At 42.1% G+C, this 27,842-nt stretch overlaps 1 protein-coding gene across 1 annotated transcript in view; it reads left to right on the top strand.

Moving 5' to 3' along the window:
• The first annotated feature begins 6 nt into the window (after nt 1-6).
• Nucleotides 7-27,842, top strand: part of MAPKAPK3 (mitogen-activated protein kinase-activated protein kinase 3) — a 51,114-nt gene continuing 23,278 nt past the window's right edge. The window contains exons 1-2 of the mRNA XM_008632149.2: nt 7-300; nt 709-1,058. Of these exons, the coding sequence (XP_008630371.1) occupies nt 834-1,058 (225 nt within the window). The 5' untranslated portion in view covers nt 7-300; nt 709-833. The remainder of the gene's footprint in view (nt 301-708; nt 1,059-27,842) is intronic.

The following is a 27,842-nucleotide window of genomic DNA, read 5'->3' as shown; positions in this document are numbered from 1 at the left end:
CTCCCGGCTTCGCCTCAGAGCTTTCCCGCCCTCCGCCGCCGCCTCAGCGCGGGGTGCTGAGCGAGCGGCCCTTCTGCTCGTGGTAACGGGGCTGCTGGCGCCGGGACCCGCCCCGGGGATCCCCCTCAAGTCCCCAGCGGGACCCGTTCGGCTTTGGGAGCCACGCCATGGCATCTCCACGGACTCCAGTTTTTGGGTGGTTTGGTGGTCCCTGCCCCTCTCCTGTGGACCCAGGCAATTAAAGCACTGCCCCAGGGTTCGGTGCCTACCCAGGCAGTGCCGTTCTGGGGTTCAGTCCAGGTATTCCTGGTTCTCTTGCGTAATTCGGGAGTGTCGGGATGAGGCAGGGGACCATCGTGAGGATTTCTACATAAAACATTGAGGCAACAAGTGGTTGATGCGGGTTTATAAGCTTGAAGCTCTGTTCTATTTTACAGAGCTTAGCTGTAGTGGGTTATTCCAAGACTCAGCAGTTACTCAGTTACTTTTTGTTACAGTAAAAGCAGTGATTTATACCTGCAGACTGAGAGCTGTGTCTTGGAACTGGGGTGACTGGTCTGTAAACGCAAAGTGTGCTTTCCTGAGGTGACCCTCCACTTCTGTTCTCTCTAGCGCCTGGTCGTCTTGTTAAAAACAAGAGAAAAGCAGTGAGGTGGGACAACAGTTAGTTGACATCAATTACTAACACTTATTTACATTTTTACTCAGGACTCAATGGCGATCAAATGGACTGTTTGAAGCACTGGGTTTGATTGCTTAAGAGAAGGGACTCTGCTGAGGATACCCCACAGGAATCTGTCGGGTATCTCTGTCATCCCAGGCTCTTCCCTGATATGGAACAAAGTGAAGGTGAACAGCAATCCCAGGCAGAGAGTCATGTGGAGAGCAAGAGCAGTGTGAAATCCTTGCCTGGGGGAACAGCCCATGTCAAACTAGAGATAAAAAAACATGCAGTTACAGATGACTACAAACTCTCCAAACGTGTGCTAGGGCTAGGAATCAATGGCAAAGTACTGGAGTGTTTCAACAAGGAGACAGGCCAGAAATGTGCTTTGAAGGTATGTGTGTTTTGTCTTTTTTTCCTTATTTATGGTTTGGAGGCCAGAGTTCGCTCCCAGAACGCTGTAAAAGCTACTTTTTCTGTTGCTTACCTTTCACAAAGAGGTGAAGAATCTGAATATGTGGAAACGTTTGCTATTGCAACACTGGAGTCTCAACTTGAGCCTTTTCCAGAATATTCTGTGTAGTTTCCAGAATAACGTTATCAGCTGTGAAATTCTCGTGTTCATATTTAAAAGACAAAAAAGCGGGGGAGAGAACCGTGTCTTGGTGTGTTCTGGGAGAAAACTTGCTAGATTTTGAATGAACATATTATGCAATACTCATGAAGGAAACTATTTTGGATCTTGTGCAAAGAATAGGCCTAAGCTGTGAAATATTTAAATGTTCATTGATCTTCAGTCTTTCCTCTGTTTGAAGACTTTTCTTAAGAAACATTTCTAGTTGTTCATTTATTTTCCTACTTTATTTTTGCAATCCGTTTACCAAAGGATGTTTCCTGTGAAAGCACTGATTACACCAGTAGGGCAAGTGAGTTTAGTAGATATTTATGGTGATAAGTACCACTTAAATAAATGGAGCAATAAGCGTTCATTAGAGAACATAAAGCTTACTTGCCTTTTGTTCTACAGCTTTTAAACTTGAAAATTTCCCTGATGCTCTTAAACCACATTGTTAGGGGGGGAAAAAAAGCAGCCTAAATGAGAGCCAGGTTGTTCAGTAGGAGAGAACGAGAACCAGCTGAAGTAATTGCCATGAGAATTACTTAAGGATGTTACAGATGCCTTGCTGATGTTAATCTGATGGGTCAAGGAGGCTCTCAGGTATCCTTCTTTTTCTTAAACACACTGCATGTGTATTGGGATCAGGGTGGATCTGCTACTGGTCACCTGTAGGGCTGCCAAGGCCTGGAGATGGTCTCTACCAAACAAAACTGCTGTCCCCACCAAAGCTTTTGCATTTTGGTAGAGAAGCCTGGAAATACCTGGCAGCTTTGGGTATTAAAAAAAAATTTAATAGAGGAACTAGAAAAGCTTACAATACAATAATTTGCTGATTAATTCACGTGTTTCCAACACTCTCGTGTACTTTATCACACTCTTTTGTATTAGCTCCACGTAGCTGACTCACAGAAGTTTATCATGGGGAAACTGGAGGTTTTGACATCAGACTGCAGGTACTGGGGTTTTGCACCTGCCATGGGGAGTGTCAAGTTTTTGCAACTCTGAGGTGATCCATTAATCAGGTCCTTCTGGAGTGCTAGTAGCATTAATTTCTAAACTTAGCATACCGTGATAAAGGATAATAGTTAATGCTGAAGCTGATCTGCTGTTTCTGAAGAGTTCATGGCTTTGTTGCTGGTTAGAGATCATTCATACTTCAAAGGTTTTGTAGTCAGAAAGGCTGGAAGCATTTTAAATCAGAAGCTGCCATCCCAGAGGACAATCCAGTAGCAACAAGTATGTTCCAGAGCAAATTTGGTAGCTTTGGAATGAAGTAGGAAATAGATTCCAATGGATATTAGCATGTGGAAAATATTTTTTTTATTTTAGCCCTCAGAGATGGGGAGAGGGGAAGAGAATGGAAACTGCTGTGCCCTGACAGAATGTCTTCTGCTTGATGGGTTGGAGGAACCTATGGTGGAGTCTCTAATACCTGTTTCTGTTTAGCACTGATTGAGTTGGCTGATTTTTTCCAGAACTTTTAATATAAGTTAAGGACCAAAGTTCCACTTCCCCAGTCATTACAGGTCAGCAGTGGCTGATACATCACTGAGCTTACCCTGTACATGTGTTTGTCATCCCCTTTCCCTTCCAACTGTGGAATGTGTGCACTTTTCTTCTGAAAGGGACAGAAGTATGGCAGCAATATTAAGATGTTTATGAGTTCTCTAGGGAGTATGAATGGCAGGTAATAGTTTGCTGCTTGCATGTGTGTATTTCTCATTGTTATGGGTTTAAGTGCTGAATAAAAAGTTAAACATGCAATTAAGTAAAACTGCCAGCAGCCCAGAGAGAATCCGCTGCTCTCTGCAAAGATGGGCTAGTGAGAAGATTACCCAACAAGGAGGGATAAAAACTGCTTGGTTAATTGGCAAGAATAGAAAGATCTTTTCCCAGCCCTGAAGATATTTGCAAGGATGAAAATATTCAGAAGAAGTTTTTTCTTTGTTTCTTGTGGAACCTGAACTGGGCCACACAAGTCCCAAACCTGCTCCAGATGACACTTCAGAGCAAATCATCCAGTCAAAGCAGTTACATAAAAGGGACAAGAAACTTGGGAAAAAATATTCAGAAACAGCTTCAGAGCAGAATTCTCTGTGTCAGGACAACAGGGCCTTGCCACTGCTCATTCTTCTCAGGTGTGATGGCAGGGTTATCATTCACTTACAGGAATAGAAAGTGGAGGCTGATGAAGCTGTCACAGAACAAACCCAACTGGTATGACAGGTAAAGAGAAATGGAAGACTGAACTGCAAGTTGAATGTGAAAAAAAAGGCATGCTGGATGGATTTTTTTCTGGAGGTTGCTTGCACATATTCATTGAGATTTATGTATATTTGTGGACAAATACTTCAGGCATGAGAGTGCTTGCTGTAACCTGCTCCTGGGAAAGGAAGAACATCACTCCTGCTGCTGAAGATAAAGTGTAATAGGCTGTTCCCCTTCACATCAAACTTGCCCATTAAAGCAGCTCCTGACTGGGCAGATGGCACTGCTTTCTGCCTGCAGGTTTTCTTTTAAATGGGAACAGAGCCAGCACTGCCAGGATCTGGATAGAAATTACTCAATGGAAGGAATTTTAACAGAGGTACTCAAGAGGAAAGGGCTTGAACAGGCAAAAATATTCATCCCCAGAGCCATATGTCAGTCAAGCACTCCATGCTGTAATTGGGAGGTCCCTGTTGTTGCTGTTAGTCTACATCCATAATTGGAACTGGTTAGAATTTCACTAATCATTTTAGAGTGGGAAAACACAATACATCCTTTTGAAAATACTGCAGGGCTTTGGTTATTTTCCTAAAATACTGTGTAGCTTAGTTTACTCTGCTTGGCATTGTGATTTGCTGCCCAGTTTTACAATGTGCTGTCAGCTTTGTTTCTGTTAAATTGAAATGCCACACGCATTGCTGTCCTACTCCAGAAAATCTCATCTGGTTTCTCACTTAGACACATAATGACATTTTGGCTGAACAGCACTGTTTCCAAGTAGTGAGAACATGGGGATTTAGAAAAGTAGAAGCATAAACAAAACTGCTCTGTGCAGGACTGTGGCCTTCTAGAAGGCAACTATGTTTTGGTCTCTGTCTCCCTTACAAATAGAAGACCTTCTCAGATCTCTTTCCATAGTTGATCCAGAAATAGCTGTCAAGTGAAGTCTAGTCACTTCTATTTTTATCTCCTCTCTGCCAGCCTGCCCCCTTCCGTTCACTTTACCTTTTGGAGCTTTAAGGCAAATTTAACCTCCACTTCTTTAACCCTGACATCAGCCCAAGTGTTCTCTGCTGGTGTTTGCACTCCTCACTGTTTTTAGAGAGAGGAGACCAAAATAGCTGGTTACCTGTGAGGATAAATGTGAACTCCTGGGACTTGTCTTCCATTAAAAAAACCCCCAACCCACAGCTCCTTGTTCTTTCTTTTCTTCTCCCTCATTTCCTTTTTGGCACAAATTCCTGCTAAGTGGTGTCAAAGTAATACTTCAATGTATTTGATGATCTCCTTTATTTTTGTGGAAAATGGTAGGAAGGGCTCAGAGCTGGGATTAAGAAATAATAAGAATAGAGAGAGCAGAGAGGTAGAGAGTCTTCTGCAGGGTATTGGGGCTTCTTTGCACCTGCAGCTTCAGGATTTTGGTGGATGTTTCAGGATGTAAAAACAGTGTTACATGTTAATCTTCAGTAAACAGATGGTGCTTCTTTCCAGAAGGAAAGGAAGGACAGTTCAGGCATAGGCACAAAACAAAGACCTTTGGAACTTCAGGAAAGCCAAGTCCATTGGTTATGGGTGCATTGGTACTTTTAGGATGAGTAACTCCTGAGTAGCAGAGGTAAAATGCTTCTCCCCTAAGCACTGGACACATTCCCCGTATACTGCAGGTGCCTCCAGCCACCTGACACTTCCAGGTTAAGGTGGAGTGTATGAATGGACCTGCTACTTCATGGAATTGTTCAGGTTGGAAAAGACCTTAAAGATCATCAAGTCCAACCGTTAAGCCAGCACTGCCAAGTCCACCACTGAACCATGTCTCCAAGTGCCACATCTACACATAGACCTTATCCTCTAGAATAAATAGTGAGTTAAGCCATCCCGTGCCTCATGGAAAATGTGTTGTGCTGCTGAGTGCCAGCAGAAAAGTGACTGTAACTTGCTGATTTGAAGACAAATAGGCTTAGCCCAAATGTTAAATAAAGCAAAAAGCAAACAAAATTGAACACCCTCTTTGCCTTTTAGGTTTAAAGAATGTTTAGTGAATGATAGAAATGATAATTGTAGAGTAGGAGTCTCTGCTGTTACGCATAACAGTATTAGCATAACTTTCTTCTCACAAGGAAAGAAAACAGGTAATAGAGAAACAAATTTTGCAAAAAAAGTCCTTCCTGAAGTGATTCTTGGGACCCACACATAAGACTATCTAGAGAATGTTGTTCTGCCTTCCATAGGTGAGTTGCTGTGGGCAAAGGCATTCTGCCTCAGTTCCATTTAGTCTTGAGCTATGTTTCTGCCTCTCGCTCAATTTTAATGTTTCTGATTACATTAAATAATTCTGCATGGCAAAAGCTAATAGTGGGACAGTCTGTTTTCAGTTAGTTTACCCTGAAGCCAGGTCATGATTGCTCACAAACAGGAGACTGTACAGTCCAAAGCATTTGTTTTGCAAGTTATCTAAATAGCTGGTGCTTGTAAAATACCCTTCTTGCTGCATGAAGTAAGATGATGACCAAGGAAAATGATGCAGCAGTGGAGAAAGCACTGCACACTGTGAAAGTGAAGGTTATTTTAGGCTGATGATTGCCTGTAGAATAGGAAATGGTAACAATCTCCTTAGATGCTGCAGATTGCATTTTTAGAAGAGAATTATGCCAGATTAGGAATGAAACATTTCAACATTTTTGGCATAAGGAAGAATAATGGTGTGCTAAGCTTAGAACTGTGATGAGAATTTGGGGAACCAAGTGTAATAGTTGGTTAGGTTTTATCCAGGGTGAAGCAGCTCTTCTGGAATGATTGTGTGTTTCTGGAGGAAACTAACACTTTCTAGTGAAGTATTCTGTAGTCCCCTCTTACCTACCATGTTTCCTGCAGCCTGTTTATGCTGGTTTAGCTCATGCTGCAGTAAGTTCAGTGTCAGTAACACAGCTTAAGTCTGAGTAACAAAGTCTGGGAGCCGTGTTGTAGATCAAAACTGGATACAGCATAGAATGAATATGAGTTCAGAAGAGTTCTAGGTAAGTGGCAGCCCTGTCTACGGAGGAGTACCTAAAATATGGATAGCATCAGACTGGTCCTTGAATTTTATCCTTCAGTGCTAATCTTGGTGACTATTACGTAAATATGCATAAAATACCTAAAATAACTTCCAGTCGATTAAAAAGTGGGTCGTTTCTACTGCTACAAGAATTGTTTTTAAACCAGTGAGTCATTCAAGACCAGAGTCTTTGAGTGCTTTGTACTTATTGGGGCCAGACTGGCACCTTTCAGAGTGTCAGTTGGACTAGTTAATTCTTGAAAAATGAGGACTTATCAATTTACTTTGAAGATCTGACATTCTTGACTGGTGTGCTCTTTATTTGAAATACAGTAAATAGTTTAAAAAATAAAAAGATGGGCTTGGTCTGAAATAATGAAACCATATGTAATAAATTTTTACTTTTTTGAATGGCAGTTCATTAAGCCTAAAAAGCAGAAACAGAAAGCCAAATGCTGTAAACCATTAAGTCATCTTGAAAAAGCAAAACTGCATTGATGCTACTTTGCACCTTCTGCGTTCTCCCCCAGTGTCTCAGCAAGCTGGCACAAGTTATACCCTGACTTGAGTGGCAACAAAGCTGGGGAAGATCAAGGCGTGTTCCCCGTTTTGCCAAGCTGAAAGACCTGATAGTGTTACAGATAAGTGTCTTAGGGCAGCTGTGGGGAGGGTGCTGAAAGCAGAGCGCGTGTGTGCCTCGGTCAGACGCCACTGGCCGCCTGACACCCTCCTCGGACTAGAAGGCTCTTCTCTATGTCTCTCCCTCCTCCCTTTAGAGTATAAATCCTCCTGTGCCATTTAACCAAAGGAAAACCTCGCTGATTTCTGCTAGTGGGAGTCTCGTTACAGGTAACTGGATTTTGCAAATCAGCTTAAGTACAAAGGAGCAAATATGCAAGAATTTTAAACTTAATTTACAACACGAGTGTACTTCAGCTGCATTTACTTATGGTAATATCATGTAGAGAGATGTCCAGATTGGAAAAAACCTGATCACGTTTGGGAAGAATCAGGTGCACGCCTGAATGTCACAGCTCACACACATCCCTTTTTCCTTAGTGTATTTTTCTCTGACTGTGGTAGCACCCTGTGTAAGAGTGGCCTGGCCTGAGAATAAATGGCTTCTTGTTGTTGTTTGTGCCAGCTCAGTTTCAGCTGAAAACAGATTATGTTCATGCTGTGATAAGTTCACAGGAAGCATAGAGAAGGAAGGTGTCACCATTATTGGGAGCAAGAGTCAATGTGAATTTGAGAAAGTTAATGGATTGATATCTTTCCTGTGAAGACTGTTCTGCTTTAATCCCTTCACTGTACACAGTGATTTATCTTTTTCTTTAAAAAAAGATACAATCGTTGATTTATTTACACCATCATGCGGCATTTTGCATCCCTAAAGTTTTTTGCAGTTGCTATTTGCTTGACCCTGAAGAAGTTCCCATTTCACATATGACCTGAATACATTTCCCTGTTTTGGAGGTTTTCCATGATAACTGTGTCTTTAGAACAGCAAACTTTGGGATGGTGTGCAATATTCTGTTAGCAACAGTCCAGCTGTCTGCAGAGCTGTCTTTTGTGTCTTTGCGTCCTGCAGAGTTGTTTGAAGTCCGTGTGGCACAGCGACATCGATGGGAAGGGAAGTGGCAGGGATGTGGCCAGTGCTGGAGTTGGAGAGTAGATGACCTGTTTAATTAATTGGAAAACCGTGAGAACATCTTTCCAATCAGCAGCAGTGAAAGCTGGTGGTGTAGTCTGTCTGGATTAGGGTGTATAAACTGCAGGGATTGTGGTATTTTACACAGACTTCCTAAGTACTTAAGATGATTCAAAGCTCTGTAAATGAGATTAAGCTGTAACGCTGCAGCATTTTAATACCTCGGGAGTGAAGGGGGAAAGGATTCTTGCTCAGCATGTAAATCACGAGTGGCCTCCGAGTTCCTGAATCTTTGTGACACCTGGCATTTTGCACTGGAGCTTTCATGGCCTGTATTAAGAGAAAGCCCAAATATTAAATTTGTGTAAAAATTAAGTTTTCCTCCAGGTAACTTGTTGCTGCCATCTGACTCAAGGAATAATTTGTGCACACTGGCTGTCAAAAGCATCTTCTCTTCTGTCTGTTTTAGCTGTCATGTCTGTGCTCTGTACAGAAGTGTTGACAAGACATTGCTGTTGTACATTTTCAATTTGGTTCTCAGTGATTTTTCTGCTTCATGAGGTCTCTTATAGCTGCTGGAGTGTACTGCTGAGAAGTTGGCTTGCTGATTTTTTTTTTTTTTTTAAACCCCAAAAACCAAACAAACCACCCTGAGTGTGCCATCCTTATGAGTAATTTCAGATGATCTGGATAAGGAGCCAGTCTTATTAAAGTTGCACTGTGCACAGATCTTAAGTCTTGCCAGTTCAAACTCTGGCTCTTCTCCATGGGCTTTTTCCCAGGATTTTTTTTTCTTGAATACTCTCCTAGGGATGCTGGCATTCCAAGTAACAGACCCTAAAGCAGCTCCTGGGATCTGAGTCAACAAGGGCTGAGGACAGATTTATTAAGCCCTTTGTAAGGGGAGAAATCAGAAAAAAATTGATTGTTTATGGGTTTTTTGGATGGCATTTCTGAGATACATAAACTTTTTGGGAATGGCAGGGTGTGGAGCACTCATGATCTCCATGGCTAGGACTTTGTTGTGTGCTGAGGTTTTGGCTGGGTGAGTGTTTTGCCCAGGTGTGAGTCAGTCTGGGCCTTGCGAAAGCCCTGCAGTGCTGATTTGTACCACCCTTAGCTTCTGTTGTACTGTGGGGTGGGGCTGGGTGTAATTTTGTTTTCAAAGGAGAGCAGTTACAAAATGGATAGAGAGCAGCACACTCACCTGTGTTCTGTGCTGGACTCCTGTGTGTACTCCTTAGCCCTGAATCTACCATATATTTCAGGGATGAAGTGTCCTTAAAATCCATTTGCAGTGCCGCGAGGCCTGGCATTTGGCAGTGTTCTCCTGGCCTGTTGTTCCAACACTGAGAAATACTCTCCTTTACTTGCTTAATTTTTAACCAAAATTGTATTTATTTTTCGTGTAAAGGATTAATTTCTCTCAGGGCCTTACTCCATTTTCCCACATGTTGCTTTTAGTCAATGTGGCTTTGTCAGAAGCAGTCTGGTTTCCACAGCAACGAGTTGTTAGCACCAAAGATGTCAGAGCTCCAAGGTAGGGAGGGGAGGGGGCCGCATTTTCTGGCTCAGCTGCTGTGCCACGGTACCGGCCTTGCTGCAGCCACGCTACAGCACAACGTCCCCATTGTCTTCGTGAAGAGTAAAAGCCTTTCATTTTGTTCTACTCTTCCCTTTCCAATCAATTTACAGTCAAAATTTGACACTTGGGAGGTAGATGGGGCTTGATGGTTCCTTGATGCTTTGAAGCTTCCTGTTCTTTCAAGCCCTCTCTCTGTTCTAAGGGCACTGCTGTGTCCTCTGCTTTTTAAAGAGTTTTTCTGTGGACAAAATAGGGCTTTTGCATACATACAAACCCTGTAGCAGTAAGTTTGTGATAAAGGGGAGCAGAGCACTATTCTTTCTGACCCATGTTCAATGTCTGCCTGTGAATGATAACACAAAAAATTGTCAGTCCTTTCACCTTGCCCAGTAATGTGAAACCTGCTCCAATTAAACCTGCTCAGTTGGGTTTTCCAAGGCACCCATTTCCTTAGGGTGGGAACTAAGCCTCGCTGCTATTGACCTTGGAAAATTGCATTATTTAAAACGATTTTCTAAAACACAGTTGACCTGTGAAATTCATTGCCCCAGGAGCTGAGAGGTTGTGATGCTGTGAAGATCTTGAAAGAAAACAGAGCTTCTCTGAGCATTTCAAATGTGAAGAAACCCCCTGGGGTTTCAATATACTGTACAAATTTGGTTCTAGATCCTGTTGTTACAACTGATAAATACAAAACTGTCAGGATAAATAATGAAACTTTGAGCTTCAGAAGGCATATTGTTGTTTCTCTTGTGTTAAGTGTACTGCTGCTGCAGGGGTAAAATATCTTCCTGTCTAAGGAGAGGGAAGTGGAGCTTTGGCCTCAGCTCTGCTGGTGGCTGTGCCTCTGGGTAATGTCCATCCCTTGCACAATAGTTTCATGTAAGGGTGTGTCTTCCTAGGCAAGTTGTACTTGTCTAAACTTGGGTGTAAACATAAGGTGAAATAGGGTTTTTTTGCAACAGCTCTTCATATTTAGACTTTTTTTTTTTTCCCGCTCTTATGAAGGGCAGGGCAGGAAGGCACTTTATGTGGAAATACAAACAGTTGTAATGTCATTGAAACTTCTTTTCAGGCACATTCTGCTCCTCATTTTCACCTTTAATATGAATTAAGGTAAAACTCAACTGCTAAAGACAGTTAAAACCAGAAGCTGAAACTTTAGAGGCTTGGGTAGTTAATACTTAATGGCTTAAATATATGATGAAATCATGCACTCCAATGCAGGTATGAAGAAATTCAATTTCTGGAAGTCTGCTGTTGACTTTTAAAGGCTAAGCTTTGTATCTGGAACTTGGAATAGAATTGCAAACCTCTTTGGTAGCTGGTTGTATTCTTACTCTTTATTTCACTCACTTTCTTAAGTCTCTAGCTCTGCATCAGTTTGTGGTGCATAAATCATGCTCACAAAGGGCAAAATATCTGCATAGCTGCCTTCTGTACTGGAATTAGGTGGTTTTCCAGATTTATCATGTTTAGTTGGGAGGGCTTTCAGTTGATTTTTTTTTTTAATGTTTGAAAACCTACAAAGTAGCATCTCCCAAGATTGCTGGCACCAGAGTGCAGGGAAGCAGACTGCCAAAGAGAGAGTGGTTGCATGGGGAAAGGTCAATTAATTTAGAAACAGTCCCAGTTCCGGGGGATTGGTATCAAGTAGAATTTTTCTCCAGCCTCTTAGCCTTGTAATAACTGCTTCCTGGTGCTGAGATGCTGTTGCAAAAGGCCTCTTGAAGGCAGAGGGAGTGTGAGAGTGACTTTCATTTCCATCTGGATTTCAGAAACCCTGCTTGCTAGGGTGTCTCTGTTGTGATGGGTGTCTGGCTGTCTTGACTGCCTTTGCTTGGGCTGGGCCTCTGTGTCTGTTACTGTTGAACAGTGGGACAAGTCACGCAAGATCTGCAAAAAACTGACCTCTTGCTGCACTTGGGAGGAGGAGAAAACACCAGTATACATTAGTGATAAAACACTTTATACAAGAGCAATTAGTTCTGAGCCTTCCCCACCTCTCTGCTGTCTGAATCAGTTGTGGAGGTGTGAGGGAGGGTGAATGCTGTGTTGTGTTTGTGCACAAAAGCCAAGTCTGCCAGGGAAAATAAGGAAAAAAGTTCTCACAAGTGTTGGCTCAATAAAACATCCAACACAGCAAAAGTAATTTATTGTTAAATGGTTCTTGCTGTTTGTGGTAGTCTTCATTTTTGGCAATATGAGGTAATAACTGTGTAGGACAGCTTGGGTTTAAAACCAAAGCAGGATTTTTCCTCCATCCTACAAGAAGGGAGCAGGTTTCACTGGAGGGCAGTTGTGGAGGAGGAGAATGGTTTGAGCTTTGAGCCTGAACAGTCAGTGTGAGAAAGGGCTGTGTGACAAAAACCTCTGTGGATAGCGTGGGAAAGCATCCATGATACTGCTCAGCGTGGAGCTTCTCCCATGTCTTCGTTCCTATCTATCCCAAGCATCAAAGCTCATGAGGAGAGTGTTCTCTGGTTTTGTTTATGTGAACCTTTTAAGCTCAAACACTTGAGGCCACTCAGTGTGCTGTGTTTGTACCGTGTGCCCAACAACTGTTTTCTGATTCAGTCATGCAAGTTCCAGATATTTATTTATTTCTGCTTCTTGAGGTTGCTCTGACTGGGCAGACCAAAAGGGAAGTTTCTGTCTTTTAAACCTGATCTTCTGATCTGCATTTGAGCAAGTTAAAATAGGGGTGGCTTGGTAGAGGGAGGTGTTGTTAATATTACCACTGGTCACCAACTTCTCGTGTACACAACACACCACCTTCATCACCAAGGAGCATTGCTCTGTTTTATATAAAAAACTAATAACGTTAATGTGTCCCATCTTCCCTTGGTTTCCTGCTGCGTAGGGGATTACCAGGAGACTACTGCTTGTCATTCCCCCTTTATGTGCACAAGAGCATTAAATGCTCTTTGGCTGAGATTAACACTCTTAATATTATTAATATAAATTAAGGTTCTGGTTTATGTTGCTTCTTATTACTAAGGACTCCTCACCTTCTCTGAAGATCAGTATCCTTCTGAGCTCCCAAGTCTACCAGGTTTGGGGTTTTTTGCAAAAAAGAGCTCACCAGGATAGAACTCCCTCAGTTTCAACTTTTTAACTTCATAGGAGGAACAACTTTTCTAATGCAGGGACCCTACTGAGAAATTACACTGCACTGAGTGTCTGTTCAAGCCTTCAAATGATACTTAAACTTTAATTAAAAAATAAATTAACTTTAATGAGATAATTTACGCTTTCATACCATATTTAATCTAAATCTGCAAATTATTCATCAAAATACCTTCTACCTGTGGATTGTAGCAATCTTTAGATTCCTGTGCACATTTTGTTGCATGATAATACAGAAATCTTGACTGGTGCTTTGTATCTGCACAGAGCAGTCAGTGGCCCTGCTTCAAAACTTGGGGATTGTGGGGATTTTCTAATTTTCTATTTACTTTTAGAAAATGGGTTAATTACATTTATAAAGCACTTCCCTAACCAGACGAATAGAATCCTGTGCATGTTGTGAGCTGTCAGCGTGTATTGGTCACTGATTACTGCCACTGAGACATCAGGAGCAATGATCTCTTCCCACTTTGGTGTGACTGATGGCCATTAATGGTCCAGAGTTGACTGCTTGTGTTGTAGGGGGTATTTCTAGGGAGCTCAAAATCAGCATTCCTGGGACCTCTGACATCCTCCTTGTTTGGAAGAACTTCATCTGCAAATACTCATGGTTTAGTGCTTTCATTGAGTTTGTTTCACGCTTTTTAATTTTTATCTTCTGTGTAATCAGAGCAGAAGTTGATTTCCTTCTCTTCCACCCCCACCTTTTTCTGCTATTCATTCTCTGGAAGGATTACATTTTAACTACTAAATGTCAGTAAATGTCAACTTTTGCTTCCACCCCAAAACTTCAATTTTTTAACTAAAAATTATATGAGGGCAAAGTAATCTGTGAGACATCACTCTTCCCATTTTTTCCCTTTATTAAAATCTCAAATTCACTTAGCATTCAATAAATAGAAACTGTACTTCTGAAGTATGATTAAATTTGTTGCTATTTTTTTCCCCAACTACTGAATTTGGTGTTTTCAGTATGTATTTTTTTAAATAAGGCACCAAAGAAGACAAAAAGTAAAATTGCTTTAAAAATAAAACAAAAATTTGCACGAACGTTTTCTGAGGCAAGGTAGAACTGTATTATCTCTGCTTTATCTTTACAGTTGATATGCTTCCCACTCCCCATTTAGTGAGGTCTTTTCCCCTCGTTTTATTTTTATTAGTTATATAGAAACATAAGCTCTGGTATATTATTTGCGTGTTTCTTGTTTTCTGAAATCATGGAGCTTGTTAGCTCAAAATAAAATACATTGGTTTGCCCTTTTTTTCATGTTTATATATCTGTGTGTAAGAGCATGAGAGCCAAAATTTGTATTATTGAGAGAAAAGGGAACAAATAAGCATTAATTACTGGGAACTGTAGCCCACTAGAGGCTTGTTAGTAACTGCAAATATACAACAAAACCAAACTTGTAGGATGAGTTTTCTGCCTTTTTCCTGAAAAGCCTGTTGGAGTGTGGCTTGAATTGGGAGCTCAGTTTTGAAGCTCTATTTGTTTGCTCACTGACTGTGAAAGTAGAAGTCAGGAAGCATTGCCATTTTTGGGAATACTCTGGCGTCCGTACATTCTGTAAATCAAGGATATAGGAAAGAGAAGTCCCAAAGCAGATGCTGCTGCTGCTGCTCAGTGTGACTGTGCTGTCTTTGTGCCTCTGACCCTCCAGTAATCCGAGGTTCTCTCATTTAACACTTGTCCCCATGAGGTCTGTGTTCCATCTTCAACATTTACATTTCCCTGTCTATCCACACAGGATTATATTTTACATCTTAAAATTTGCCAAACATGTGAGTAGAAAAATTTGGATATACGAGGCTTTTACTCAGCAGAATATGCCAAAGTTTACCTTGGTACTTTGTTTGGATGCTCCCATGGAAGACTTGGAGGAGCTGTGAGGCACATTTAGTATTTCTGCTGTTTGGCCAAAGTACTTTCTACACGCAGTTGTTACTGTTCCATGCAGTGTTAAAAGGCTGGGGGAGCAGTGGGAAGTGTTCCCTGTGCTGTTTCCTGCAGGCTGGGCTGTGAGTTGTGCTGCTCTGGGCAGTGGCTGCTGCCTATGGAGCTGCTGTCCAGCACAATTAGTGCCCCACAATGACTCCATGCAAAGGACAGGCTTTGATTACACGAGGACAAGGAGTATTCTGGGATGATTTCTGTTCTCGAAATGCACGTGCTCTCCACTCAGGTCATTCTTGCAGGATGGTATCTACTGTACAACCTCCCAAATGGCTCCTCTGCTGAGGTGATCAAGGTACAAAGCTGAGAGCAGCTGAGTTGATCAGGATGATCTGGATGATGACCCCAGAGATGATGAGGATGTGCCCAACTCAGTTTCTCAGTGTGAGTGTTCCTCATGAGGGGAAGCCTTATGAGGAGCAGCTGAGGGCACTTGGTTTGTTCAGCCTGGAGGAGACTGAGGGGAGACCTCACTGGAGCCTTCAGCATCCTCCCAATGGGCAGCAGAGGGGAGGGTACCAATCTCTGCTCTCTGTGACCAGGGACAGCAGGGAATTTCTGGAGCTGTGTCAGGGGAGGTTTAAGCTGGATATCAGGAAATACCATCAAGTCATCAAAGCTTTCTAATATAGACCAATTTTTAGTGGGATGTACTGTGAAGAGAAACAAAACTGTTATCACTCTACTCTGAACTTTCTTCCGAAGAGAGGAAAGAACATTCTGTGGCTCTTCCCTCACTTTAAAACAAATCTAAATCTAATTTGCTGAAAACTAGGAGAGTTTTGACTATGGCAGCAAATGGCTTCCTCTTCCCTGACATTGTAGTTGAATTGGGGTCTCTCTGCTGGAGCAAGAGACATGAGTATTACAAAAGCCATAGAATTGGCCCAATAGTCTCGGACTTCTGTAGTTTGATTACATTTATTTAAAATTCTCTACTTAAAATATAATGTATTATTCCTTACTCCACAAGTCAGGAAGTGTGAAATAAGTATCTTCTAATTTCATCTATTTTATTGATAGCTTGAAATGGGAGAAAAAGAGGCAGGAAATTACTTACCTGTAGACTTTGTAAGACAAAAAAGGTAAGGTACACAAATGATTTGGTATACCCCAGTAGAACTGAGGAAAGTAAACCAACTAATAAGTATAGTGAGGCTGAAAGATGTGGAGTTAATGACCCTTACTGAAAGAAGAGAGCAATCAGATAAATGAGTCTAAGAATTATTGATTTTATGATTTTAGTTAAAATAAAACAAAATCAGAGTGGTAGAAAATTACATATTTTTTTAAAGGCAGTGTAGTGGCACAATTTTGTGTCATATAATGCTGAAATGAAGATAATTCCTAGTTTTGATCATTGGATCAATCAGGCATTAATAAAGGTAGCAAGTCTTTTATTCAAGTCTTTGGTTCTTTACTACACCAGAAAAATTAGGCTGTATTTGAGCAAAGCAAATGAAGAATTTGCAGTAAAAGATGCTGAGGGTTGTATTAAGTCATCGATTCCTCTGTTTTTGTAAATGATTTTCAAGCAGAAGTATGAGGTACAGATTAATAACAGTAAGGTCATCAATACAGTGTTACAAAATCAAAACAAAGTGGAAGACATGGACTTCTCCAGAAGATGAGAGAAATAGGCAGAAGTAAAATATTGAGCCTAATGCAGGCTGATGCTTGAATTTATCCCTTCTGGGGATTAATAACTGACAGCACAGTGGCATAAAGAAGTTAAAGAACTTTCTATAGAGACCCTCAGTTAAATTTGGTGCATCAGGGTTGATCTGATTTGCTACAGTAGTGCTGGAACCACTTAATGTGTGGATGGAACTGCCTTTGCAGCCTTCGAATCTCAGCATCAAGTGACAGATACTGCCTATCAAGGAAACATCAAGCATCTGAATTGTTCCAAGAGCAGATCGTTCTGGATAAGGGGTGTTTGAAGGGAGAGCGGTGATGAAAGCTGAATAGATGTGGTTTGAAGACAGCATCAGGAAAAGGCATCTCAGAATACTGATTACTTTCCTGATGTAATTAGCCTCTAGGGCAGTATCAGAGTTCATTGTGGAAAGAAACAAAAAGAACCACCAAAGTCATTGTCCTTGCTCAGGCAAAATATCTGTAAGTTGAGAGAGTGGTTTATCTTGGTGAAGACATCAGATCTGTGACTAATGTGATAAATCTCATGTAAAAAATGGAAAATGATGCTATTGTGAGGTCAGTGCTGTGAGTGCTCTTTCCAGGGAGCTCCACTGTGCCTCTGGAAAGAGGCAGAATTGGGCTGGACCAAGCACTTTGCTTCCTGGTGGGATTGCCTTGGTCTGCATGGCCTCATGCATTTTAGTATTCTGACAGATTTGAAGGGTGGTTTTTCCTGTGCTGAACTGAAATAGTTTTGCAAGAGTTGTTTGGGCAGAAATTTTTCAACCTTTTCTAGTAATAAGACCAGAGGAAAAAGTTGTTTTGGCTACGTAAAATACAAATTTAGGGTCCAGTGATTTGCCTGTTACTTGGATTTGAGGTTTATTGAGGGGCGAATTTTGTTCCAGGCGTGTCTTGCCCTGTCACCCTTAAAATCATCCCAAGTTCAGCCAAGTTCCAAATCTGTAGTGATCAGTCTGCTCTCACATGCACAAAGCTCCCTCATAAACAGCAGTTTTGTGTTGGTAAACTGAGCATTCAGATGTAGGAGATGTCAGGATCCATGCTGTGTTTGTACTTCTGACTGTCTTGCACTCTGTATTTTCTATCTCACTTAAGGATTTTTCAGCACACAGACAAAAATATTAGAGTGGCAAGTGATTGATTTCAATAGCTGGTTTCATCATCATTGTTCAGTGTAAGGGTTTCTTTATTTCAGGTTAGCTTAGATCTGCGCTGAAAACAGGTTTTGGGTTTGTTTTGTTCATTTCCTCTGGTTGTGCTTTGAGGAGTTTTCACTCTAATGGCTGGATCACTGTTATTTTCACAACATGGCTTTAAGATATGTTTGCATTGTCTCTGTGTATGTGGAGAAGATGAATAGGTTAAAGTTGTGAAATTCCTCTGAATTTTGTGAGCTGCATATGAAATATCTCAGATGAGGGTGGCTTGGTTTTGGTTCCCCCCACTGTTACAGATTGCACTTGAACTCAATCAAGCTTTTTAGATCCAAGCTGTGCCCCAGCTGGGAGTGCCCAGGACTTTGGCAAATCAGGCCACAGTCCATGCTCTGGGAAATGAGGAATAGGCAGTTAGAGACTACCTGTGTGGCTCAGCTGACTTCCTGAGCATTGCATGAGACACCAGGAAGAACAAGAGGAGAATCCGGATTTCTGAGAGTAGCATTCAGCTGTGGTTAAACCACAAGACGCTTCTTTCTTATACTGCACTTTCCACTATCTGTGTAAAATGCAGAGGAGATGGGAGAGGCTCCAGATGGCAGTTCCTGTCACTCTGCACCCCAGCTTGCCTCCTGACTGGGTTCAGGTTGTACTCTTCTGTAAGGATAAAGTTAAAGAGGGGGGAATAGTGTAATAATATTGTGCTTAATACATACAAAGGGAGCAATATTCAGGTTACTCAAGCACCTTAATCCTGAAGTTCACTTATGTTAGAAGGGCAATTTTAATCATATTATAAAACCTGTATTTTTGGTAATTATCACAAAGGCCTGTTGTTAGCAAGTAGAAGGTAAACTAGTGGTTCTTTTTTTTCTGCAACATTTTATTTATTATGTATTTATTGAAAGGGTATTAAATGGTTCAGAGAAAACAATTTCTAGAAAGAGCAGAACTGATGGAATTGCTCAGTTCTGCTGTGCGCACAGAATTTATATTATTAGGATTTATTACAGTTTCTGTCATCTCTGTTGAAGATTGCTAAATAATTTATGCCAGAGCACCCCACTGCAGTAGAACATGAGGAAGTGACATCCAGAAATAGGTTTTGTCCCAAAAGAAGTCTGTGACCAAGAAAAGGATCTGAGATTCCTCGGTCCAGTCTCCAGCTTAGGCTCTTGACCAAGCCAAAGCCGTCCATGGGTTGCATGTATGTAAATAAATTATTCTGTCAGAAAAATCCATGGTGAAATCTTACAGGCAATCCCAGGGCCATGAGCTGCAGGAACCTTGGAGTCAATGCCACACAGAGAGAGTGTGTCACACAACAGCCCAAAAGGAACGCTGCTCAGGACGTCAGTGTTGCTCAGGTTATTGCTGATGCTGCCATCAGTCACTTCTGATAACTCCTCACTGTTCTTCCCTTGTTTCTCTGAAGCCTTTCCAGTAAAACCTGCAACCTGGGCCTTGTCTGCTTTGCTGCTAAATGATTTATTTTTTAGTCATGAACATGCAAAGAAGATGATTCAGTTTTTATTTCTTCATTTTTCTTTACAAAAGTTACCTCATTTCCCTAGACTGGATCAAAACTTTAGGGTTTTGAGCTGCCAAAGCTTCTTTTACAGGTGCTTCTGTGTGTGCACACTGCAAATGGCCCTGGTGGGAAAATAAACTGTATAAGCTGGGTTTTCCTTTCTAATTTTTATTGGCCTGGCATTAACAGCTCAACTAGATAAAAGAATATTAATGCATCTGAAAAAATTAAACACTGCTTGAGTTTTGGAACCGGCAGCTCTGAGCAATGAAAAGGATCCTTTTTTGGGGTACTGCAGGAGAGATGGGAGGCTCCAGGGCTGGGACAGAGGGAGGAGGGCACGGGATTGTGTATGTGATGCCTGCTCTCTTTCATGGGTTGAATTGGTAGGGCTACCACAGTAAATTCTATACTAACTTTGCCCAAATCATAAAAACTTGGAAACAAGATGTCTGAGCAAGAGGTACAGTAAATAATAAATCCACACTGAATATCAATAGATTATTGATAATAAAATCTATGGCAACAGCATTAACAGACAAAGAGGAGGTGGGAAAGATAGAATGAGGAATGTGACTATTGACTGGGTGCCCTGGATTTTAGGACAGGCAAGAGCAAATGTGTTTTGGAAGGTTTACATAGTCAGAGATGATAATGTTATCAGATGTGGCCTAGATGAAATCTGGACTGAGAAATATTGCAAGAATGTACAGCACTACAGACTATTTATAAATCTGTAATCTTTACATTTGACGGTATCTTTGCAGAATGCAACCTTTAAATTTCACCTTTAAAGTGCTAGAGAGCACTGGGATTTAAATATCTTTCTGTCTTTTTCTTCTGTCAGATATCTGTTTGGCTTTGTACCTTTTGCAAGGTATGTAAGGCAACTGTATGGCTGTATCCAGGAGAACAAAGTTATTGCACACATTGCAAAACAGCCAGGGATTCAAGGCCAAGGCCTGCAGAGTTGAACAGAGCTCAAAGGTGGGGAGAATTTATTTACAAGTTTCCAAAGACATGGGCACTGTGCAGCTTTGAAAGTTGCAGCCAGGCCTTTTATGGGCAGAGGAGGAGGTGGGGTTGTGGTAAATGTTAAATTTAAAGTTTCCAGACCTGTCGAAAGGAGGATGGCAGGCTCTGTGGCTCACTTCATTTGATTCACATTCTTGGATTGGTTTCGGTTTCATTTATAGTTTCTCTAAATAATTGCTTAATTTGAATATTAAACTTTATTCCTTATAACATTATTTTTTTGGTTTGTAGGTTTGGTGCTATTCTAGGGTAGCCAGAATTTGGGTCATGAAAAATAGTCACTTAGTCATTTGAGTTAAGCATCCAGACTTCAGTCCTATTCCTGCAGCCAAATCTTATTCCATCTTTCTCAACAGGCAAGATAATTTTTCTTTCTGATTCAGAGGCTGGATTACCCTTTATTAGAAATTGCCTCAGTAAGCATGTTACAGAGTTATGGAGAGGCTTCACTTTCACATTCCACATCTCACGTTCTCGTGGTCTTTTCACGGAAGGTTCCCCAGGATACGTGAGTGAAACAGGTATTGCTGTAACAGTCCTTTGGGAAATAGCAGCAGTGTTTTTCCAGTAGTTCTTGCTGTGGCACTGTATAATCTAGAAAGTGAATGCAGCTCTGACCTGGCATCCCCTGAGAGTCTGGGTGCAGCTCTCTGGTTCTGCCACTCTCATGAAACTTGCCTTAGGGGTGTCTTCCTTTTTCAGGCTCTTTTCTGAATTCCCCTCACCCTGTAATGAATCCGTGTATCCCTGAGGAGGTTTTCTTGCTAAGACTCACCTTTTCTTTTGTTGGGTGATAATTGGTTTTGGAAATACCTCTTTTAAAGCTGAGCAGGAAATGGTATTGTGACTGCATGAAAGCTTTATCCAATACAACAATTTGTATTCCCCACACTTAGAAACACCCAGGAGCTTTTAAAATTCCTCACAAGAAGTGAGAATAGCCATACCCTTCCCAAAACAGACAGTGGTTCCCCCTCAGCTGGGCTCTGAGGAATTCAGGGCTATGTCCCTATTTTGCCAGCTCGTGTTTCAGGGGTGAAAACTGGGAGATACTGCACACTGTAGGCATGCAAACAGTTCTCTATAAGAGCTGGAAGGACTCAGGTAGTGAAGTGGAAGACCCTCATCTAATTCAGGCAGAGCAAGGATCTGGAGGTAGATTTCTGCAGCCAGACTTAATAGGAATTTGGTTGTTGGTTATTTGATCTGGAAATCCTGGGTTTCTTGGTACTTTTCCATGGTGGTTCTGTCCAAGACCTATGAATGCTTTTCTACCAATCTGCTGTATATTTGCATGTGGAAACTTCTAGTTTTGACTAAAATAGTTCTAATCTTGCAGTTGGAAATACAGATAGTGATAGATAATTATGAATTCTGGCAGAGCACCCCCCCTCCCATGTTCAAAATATCACAGCCTCTTAGTTTAGCATAGTCACTGCTAAGAAGAAACTGAGACTTCAGGAGTTTTGAGGTTTAATGCGTTAAGGTTTGAAAAATGTCTCCAGATCCTGCAAGAGTTAGTATCATCATTTAGTATTACCAGGTGTTTTGAAAGGGATCGCATTTGCTGACCTGGTTGAGCTCGTCCTGCATAGTTGTGTGATGAGAACAATGTGTCACTGTCTTGATGTTCTTCTCCTGGACCTTCAGGGATTCTCCTCCCTCGCCCAAAACAGAGCACTGGGAGTGGAGAAGCCTGGGGTGGCAGGGTTGCTGGGATGCTCTTCAGAGCTGGTCTCCTGCTGGTTGTGAGCAGCCCTTTTAACTTCCATTAGTGACTAATGGGGGGCAGGAGGGTCAAATGTGTGTCTGGGAATTTACAAACAAATAATCCCCTCCCTTGGTTATGAAAAGGTGAAGACGGATCAAGAGAGGTTTCTAAAGGTCTTCAAAGCAGCCCCTGCTTGGGAAAGTGTTATATGGCCATATATAAATAAACATAAAGCTTTTTTGGTGATGGGAGAAGGATTAGCCCATGGATGTTTAAATTTCCACCACCTGACAGGTCTTGGACAAAATCCTACATATTAAGCAGGTGTCATCCAGATCTTCTGGGGTGTGGCAGGATGTTCAAAATCTGTAAATTCCCATTACCTTTCCAGTCTCCAGCTGGGGATCTGTCTTCCCAACCGGAGGGAAGAGCATCATGGCTGAATGCCTTCTCCCCTTGCCACTGCCTGCCGTGAAGTGCTGGAGCAGCTCTGTGGAGGGACCAGCAGCTGCACTCTCGGACAATCTGTTTCCCTGTTAACATGGCTTTAGTGCAGGAATGTTTTGCTGTTTCCTTGGCGTGCCACATCCAGGAGAATGAGACTGGATGAACACACATTGGTTCTGTGAAATTATCACCTCAGGAGTCAGGAACACGCTCATGGGGCAGCTGTTTCCAGAGTACTGATGTTAGTTGGAAGCAGGCAGGTGGCTTCTGAGTCCCTTTTCTGTTGCCCCAGCTTTCTCACTCCCTCCTCCCCCTGCCTCAAGCCAGACTCTCTCTCAGACATGCTGACTTGTGGAAGTGAGCCAACATTGCAGTGTACCACAGGCAGCTACTACTGCAGGGAGAGGAGGGGAAGGACAGTGCCTTAAGAAAGGGAAACTGATATGCTTCAGCTTGGAAAGATGAAAAGGATCTAATTCCTGGAATGATTTTTGTTTTTAATCAGTGCTTTTGCTACATCTCTTTTTCCTGACCCCTGTGCAGTCCTCTCAGCATGGTGTTACTTTAGACGAGACATCAAAACATCAGACTTCCAAATATTCCTGAGATCCTCCTCCTCTTCCTTTTTCATGTACAGTCATGAGGCAGCCAACACAAGGCAGGGGGAGAGAGGAAATTATTCAGGAATGTGAAGGAAATGCTCTTGATTTTGGCAAAAATACACCCTTCCATTTAAGCTGCTCTGTTTTACCTTTGTGGTGCCTGACTGCTTCCTGTCAGCTGGTTGCAGGGAATGAGAACCATTCCTCTCTAACCACTGTCAAAGAAATGGAACATGGATGTTGGGGGAAGGAGCCCTCTGCTCACACCTCTCACTCCACAGCATATCCTGGTATAGGGAAAATCTTTAGAGTGAGGCAAGGTGGCTAAAAACTGAAATAAAGTGGGCAGCAAAATGGAAAGATGTTCCCTGCCCTCAGGATCACTGGGGAAATAAAGTCTGCTTGCCTGGAATAGCTGGGAGCTGTGACTCACCAGGAACAGGAGTTCTCAGCTGTTGCAGGAGAGTCTCCAGGGCTCGGGTGCTCGGACAGGCAGGGTGTGGGAGCCTGGATGGGCTGGGCAGATGCCAGGTTTGGATGAAGAAGAGGAGATGTGGTCAGGAGGCTGTGGGTTAGAAGGATGGAGCATTTACTTGGTGAGGGGATCTTCATTAAAGGTGGCTGGTAGGGCATTTAAGGTTTCTGAAAGGAAGTGTAAAGGAGTGTCTGGCTGTGTATGAACTGGCAGATCCCAGCTGCATTCTAAGAAGTGTTTTCCATCGTTGTGGATATTAAAGAGCACTTAATCAAGTAATGAGTTCTGCAAGGCATTAGCTGCTCCAGGGGTGTGCTGTGGGGCTTGAGAGGAGGGTTGTGCATCTGGTTGCTGGATTCTGCTGCCATTGTGGTAAAGCAGAGCTGTAACCCGGGGCGGCTGAGCCAGTGCACCCAGCAAAAGCCATCAATGAGAATTGTAACATAAATAACAGTTCTACTGCAGTGTCACTTGCCTGTGTTGATTCCATCTGTTGAATTCCCCTCCCCCCAGAGTATTTTTCTTTTCTTTCCTTGTCTTTCCTGTGTAATGGTTTAGTTAGCTTTAGAACATATATTCAGATGAAATAAGGACAAGAAGTCTTGGGAGAACAATCTACTTTTTCTCTTCATGGCTTCTTTTGCATTTCTAGCTCTGCTGAGTGCCGCATAGTTTTGTTTCTGTTCACAGTCACACTATTCTTTATCATGTTATTGCTGTACACAGTAAGCAGTTCCAGGGATCTTTATGCCTGGAGGACTATTAAGCTTCCATCCCCAGAGCTATCTACTGAGTTGTGACTTAGATACAGATCTTTGCTTGACGATGCCGACAGCAGAGCTTGCACAGACATGAATGTGAAAACACATAGCAGTGATTTGAAGCACTAGAGAAATCTTACAGATGGCCTTGCTGAAGGCTTTAGGGCTTTGTTTTATTGCAGACAAGTCAGGTGGCCACAGGTGACAGCTTTTAGGATTGAATGTTTGATGTTTCACTGGCCAGAGTCACTTCAGTCAAATTCCCAAGAACTGGGTCAAATCTCAGTATCTCTGCTGTGAGAGACATGAGGTAGAGTTGCTGTCAGTGCCACTGTCGTCAGGGATTTAGCCAGTTTCCCCCTAAGGTAGTGCTTAAATGAAGTAGATGAGCCCCATGGAATGGGAGAAGGAAGATTTGAGAGTTCTTTGTTTATTTCTGGGTTCTTGGATGATTTAGGAATACTTAAAACAGACGATGCAGCAGGAGAGAGACACTGCTTGGTCGTTCGACAGAATGCACAAATGTGGGTGTAGAGGAAGGAGATGTCAAGGAAGAACAGCTCTGTTTGAGAAAGAGCTGGCCTGGGGTGGCATATTGCCAAGCTTTGCATGCATGGATGGCAACCTGAAATTCATGTGGAAAGGGATGGGAAGTCAGCTAAAAGGGAGTTCAGGTGTGTGGGCAGTGGTATGACAGGACAGTATCTTCGTTCTGAATTTCTGTGCCAAATGGTGGGGATGTGGAGGAGAACAGAGCTGCAGGTATGAGGGGAAGCTCATTAAGGTGTCAACTGTCCAAAAATGGGGCTGGGGGGCAGAGAAGGGTGAAAAGACAGACACATGGCAAATGGCTACAGCAGGAGTCCAGCAGGCACCCTGAAGAGCCTCTGTCAAAGCCTTCCTGGGAGTTCTTGGGTGATTTAATCTTCTTGACTGTAGTCACACATGCAAAAAATACAGAGAAAGGCTGGGGGACAGCTTGGGTTTCTCTCAGAGCTACTGTTATCTGTGGTTAATGAGATTAAACATGTTCCTAATTTCTTCTTCTACCTTGCTCAGTATTATCACATCTGTGTTAATTTCCATACTGCTGATTGGTGTGAAGGCTGGGAAAAGAGAACATTGGACTTAGATCTTCTCGGTGCCTTCTGCCACATCCTGCTCCAGCAAAGCTGTGCCATGGCTTGCTAATGTTGATATCATTGTTCTGCTGTCCCACACAGCAGTACAGGTGATTTTCATGGCAGTTACCACTGAAATGGGCATTAGAGCACTCGGAATAATATCTATATTTGCTCTTTCCCTTTCTTTCTGTGGAAAATGTGTAGAATGTTACTACTAGTTAGGTATGCTATTGAGGAGTTCTGGTTTTATTAAAGAAAAACAGAGGTGTAAGACAAAAATATAACAAAATATAAGAAAAATGGCATGGTATAATATATTGGGAGGAGGGAGGATTAGGGGCAGTTAAAATGGAACTTAGGAACTGTGTCTGTCAGTATTGGGAAGTGTGTGAGAGGGTCACATCCTGGCAGAACCACATTCCAGCCCATTTCCTGGTCATGAAAAGTGCTGCTGTGTATTCCAGAGGTGTTGCTGCATCACATTGCACAGAAGAACGTCGAAGGTAAGGAAATACAACTGGCACTTCAGAAAATACAAAGAGCTTTTTAGGATGGCCATAGTTCTTGTGGAAAACTGTGTCTCAGTTTCAGACTGGCCCCAAGACAACTCTGACTCTGGACAGGAAAGATGTGTCCTCATTGTGGGAGATTTTTCACTCTGGCAGGTATCAAAACTCCTGGCCATAGTGTACATCTCAAAGTTTTAAGTGATCCTTTATTTGCTTTGTTTCAAAGCGTAAGGATCTTGGACACCTAGAAGATCAAGATTGTAGTCTTGAATTTATTTTAGTGTTCTGTTAGTAGCTAAAGTCAAAGCAGAGGGAAAGTTTGATTGGCTGAAGATATGAGGAAGTGCCACTGTATTTTGTACTGCTGGAATTTTCTTACACAGCAAAGTTTCACAAGCAAGGTGCATTCATTTTGCTCAGCCAAGGATTGAGTTGTATAAATTACTGAAGCTAAGTCAGCTGACTCCTTGTTCCCAGAATTTATGAACTCATGGCTGTCAGGAGTGAAGTTTGTGTTGAGGGGTTTTTTTTCTTTTTTTCTCTTTCTTTCCCCTTTTAAAGGCAAACCTCGGATCAGACACTTGAGTGAAATTACAAGGTAAGAAGTGTCATAATTTTCAGCTGGGATTTTAGATTTCGTTTTAATCAATTTGGGAATTTAGGAAGAGTAAAAATAGTGGCAGAGCTAGAGATTATTTTATTTTAATCACAGATTAGCATGTCTGGCTTTTGGAAAGGGCTTTACAGCAGGTCTCCCCAGCTGCTGAATATTGACTGCAGGTGTTGAATGCAGTTGTCAGTGCTGGCTAAACAGCATTTTGTGGTAGAAATTGTCATCAGGAGAAGGTAGAGAGAGCAGCTGATTTCTTTTAGTATAAACAAGTGTTTGAGGATGTTCTTGTCTAGTAGCAGCATGTTAGTAGCTGTTGGTGATTTATTTTTCTTTTAAAATCCATTTGCAGTGTTTTGAATACAACAGAAGCCACATGCAGCTGGTTTGTAGCCTGTCACAACTGAGAATAGCTGGAATCTTAACAGTGCCAGTAGGAATTATTTTCTCATCCACACAGAACAAGCACAGTATTAAAATACAAAGTAATATTATGGTTCACATAGCATGCTTTTTATTTCAATCTACATACACCCCATGGTATTGAATGTACAGTTGCTTGTGTTTGGCACTGCAGTTCAAATACATTCGTGTAAGATTATCAGAGTATCCAGAAAGTCACTTTTCTTTGTGGGCATTTTGGCTCCTTTTTGTACTTACTTTTATGCCAACCTCACGTGTGCAAGGGGATACCTTTGAAATGTATCCTGGCCCTCAGTTTTGCCATTTCAGTTGCATTCCCTGTATCTCCACTAACATTTATGAGCAAAGACAGCTGACCTTTGCAGAGTGAATGGCTAGTTGCATGTGTAATTAGAGCATTAATAGAGCTATGTCTCATTTATTTACCTCAGGTTGTAGAGTCATGGTGAGTGCCTGGTGGTGACTCGAGTATTGCTACAATAAATAAAATTCAGAAACCACACCAAAGTTATTTTTGAGAGACCTGGTTGATTCACTGCAAGGGGAGAGGCTTGGAGCAAAATAATCTTTATGTGGTGTGTGCTCTCTAGGGATGGAGAAGCGGGAGAAGCAAAGTTCTTCAGCAGATTTGCTGTACGTTCAGTGCTCAGACTTTTAGAAAAAAAACCCATCTCTCTGTTAACCTGTTCTTTTTGTCTTTGCCTATTCTACTCTTTTCTCCTGTTTTCCCTTTAAAACACGTGCTGAAGGAATTTGAAGCCGTGTGTGTCAGCAGGGAGCTGGTTTCAGCATGGCTCTGACTCCACGTGCAAGGAATCCTCTCTGAGTCCTTTGCACATTCACTTGTGCTGGCAAGGTCCCAATGATCTGCTGTAGCTTCTGCCATTCCCAGGGATTAGCTGAGTAGAGACTGGGAAGAGGGGAGGGGAGAGGGGGGAAGCGGAGGAG

This window comes from Corvus brachyrhynchos, unplaced genomic scaffold (assembly GCF_000691975.1).
Source record: "Corvus brachyrhynchos isolate BGI_N302 unplaced genomic scaffold, ASM69197v1 scaffold4, whole genome shotgun sequence".
Lineage (NCBI taxonomy): Eukaryota > Metazoa > Chordata > Aves > Passeriformes > Corvidae > Corvus > Corvus brachyrhynchos.
Note: the sequence above shows the minus strand (reverse complement) of the source record. Positions and strands in the feature narration are given on the sequence as shown.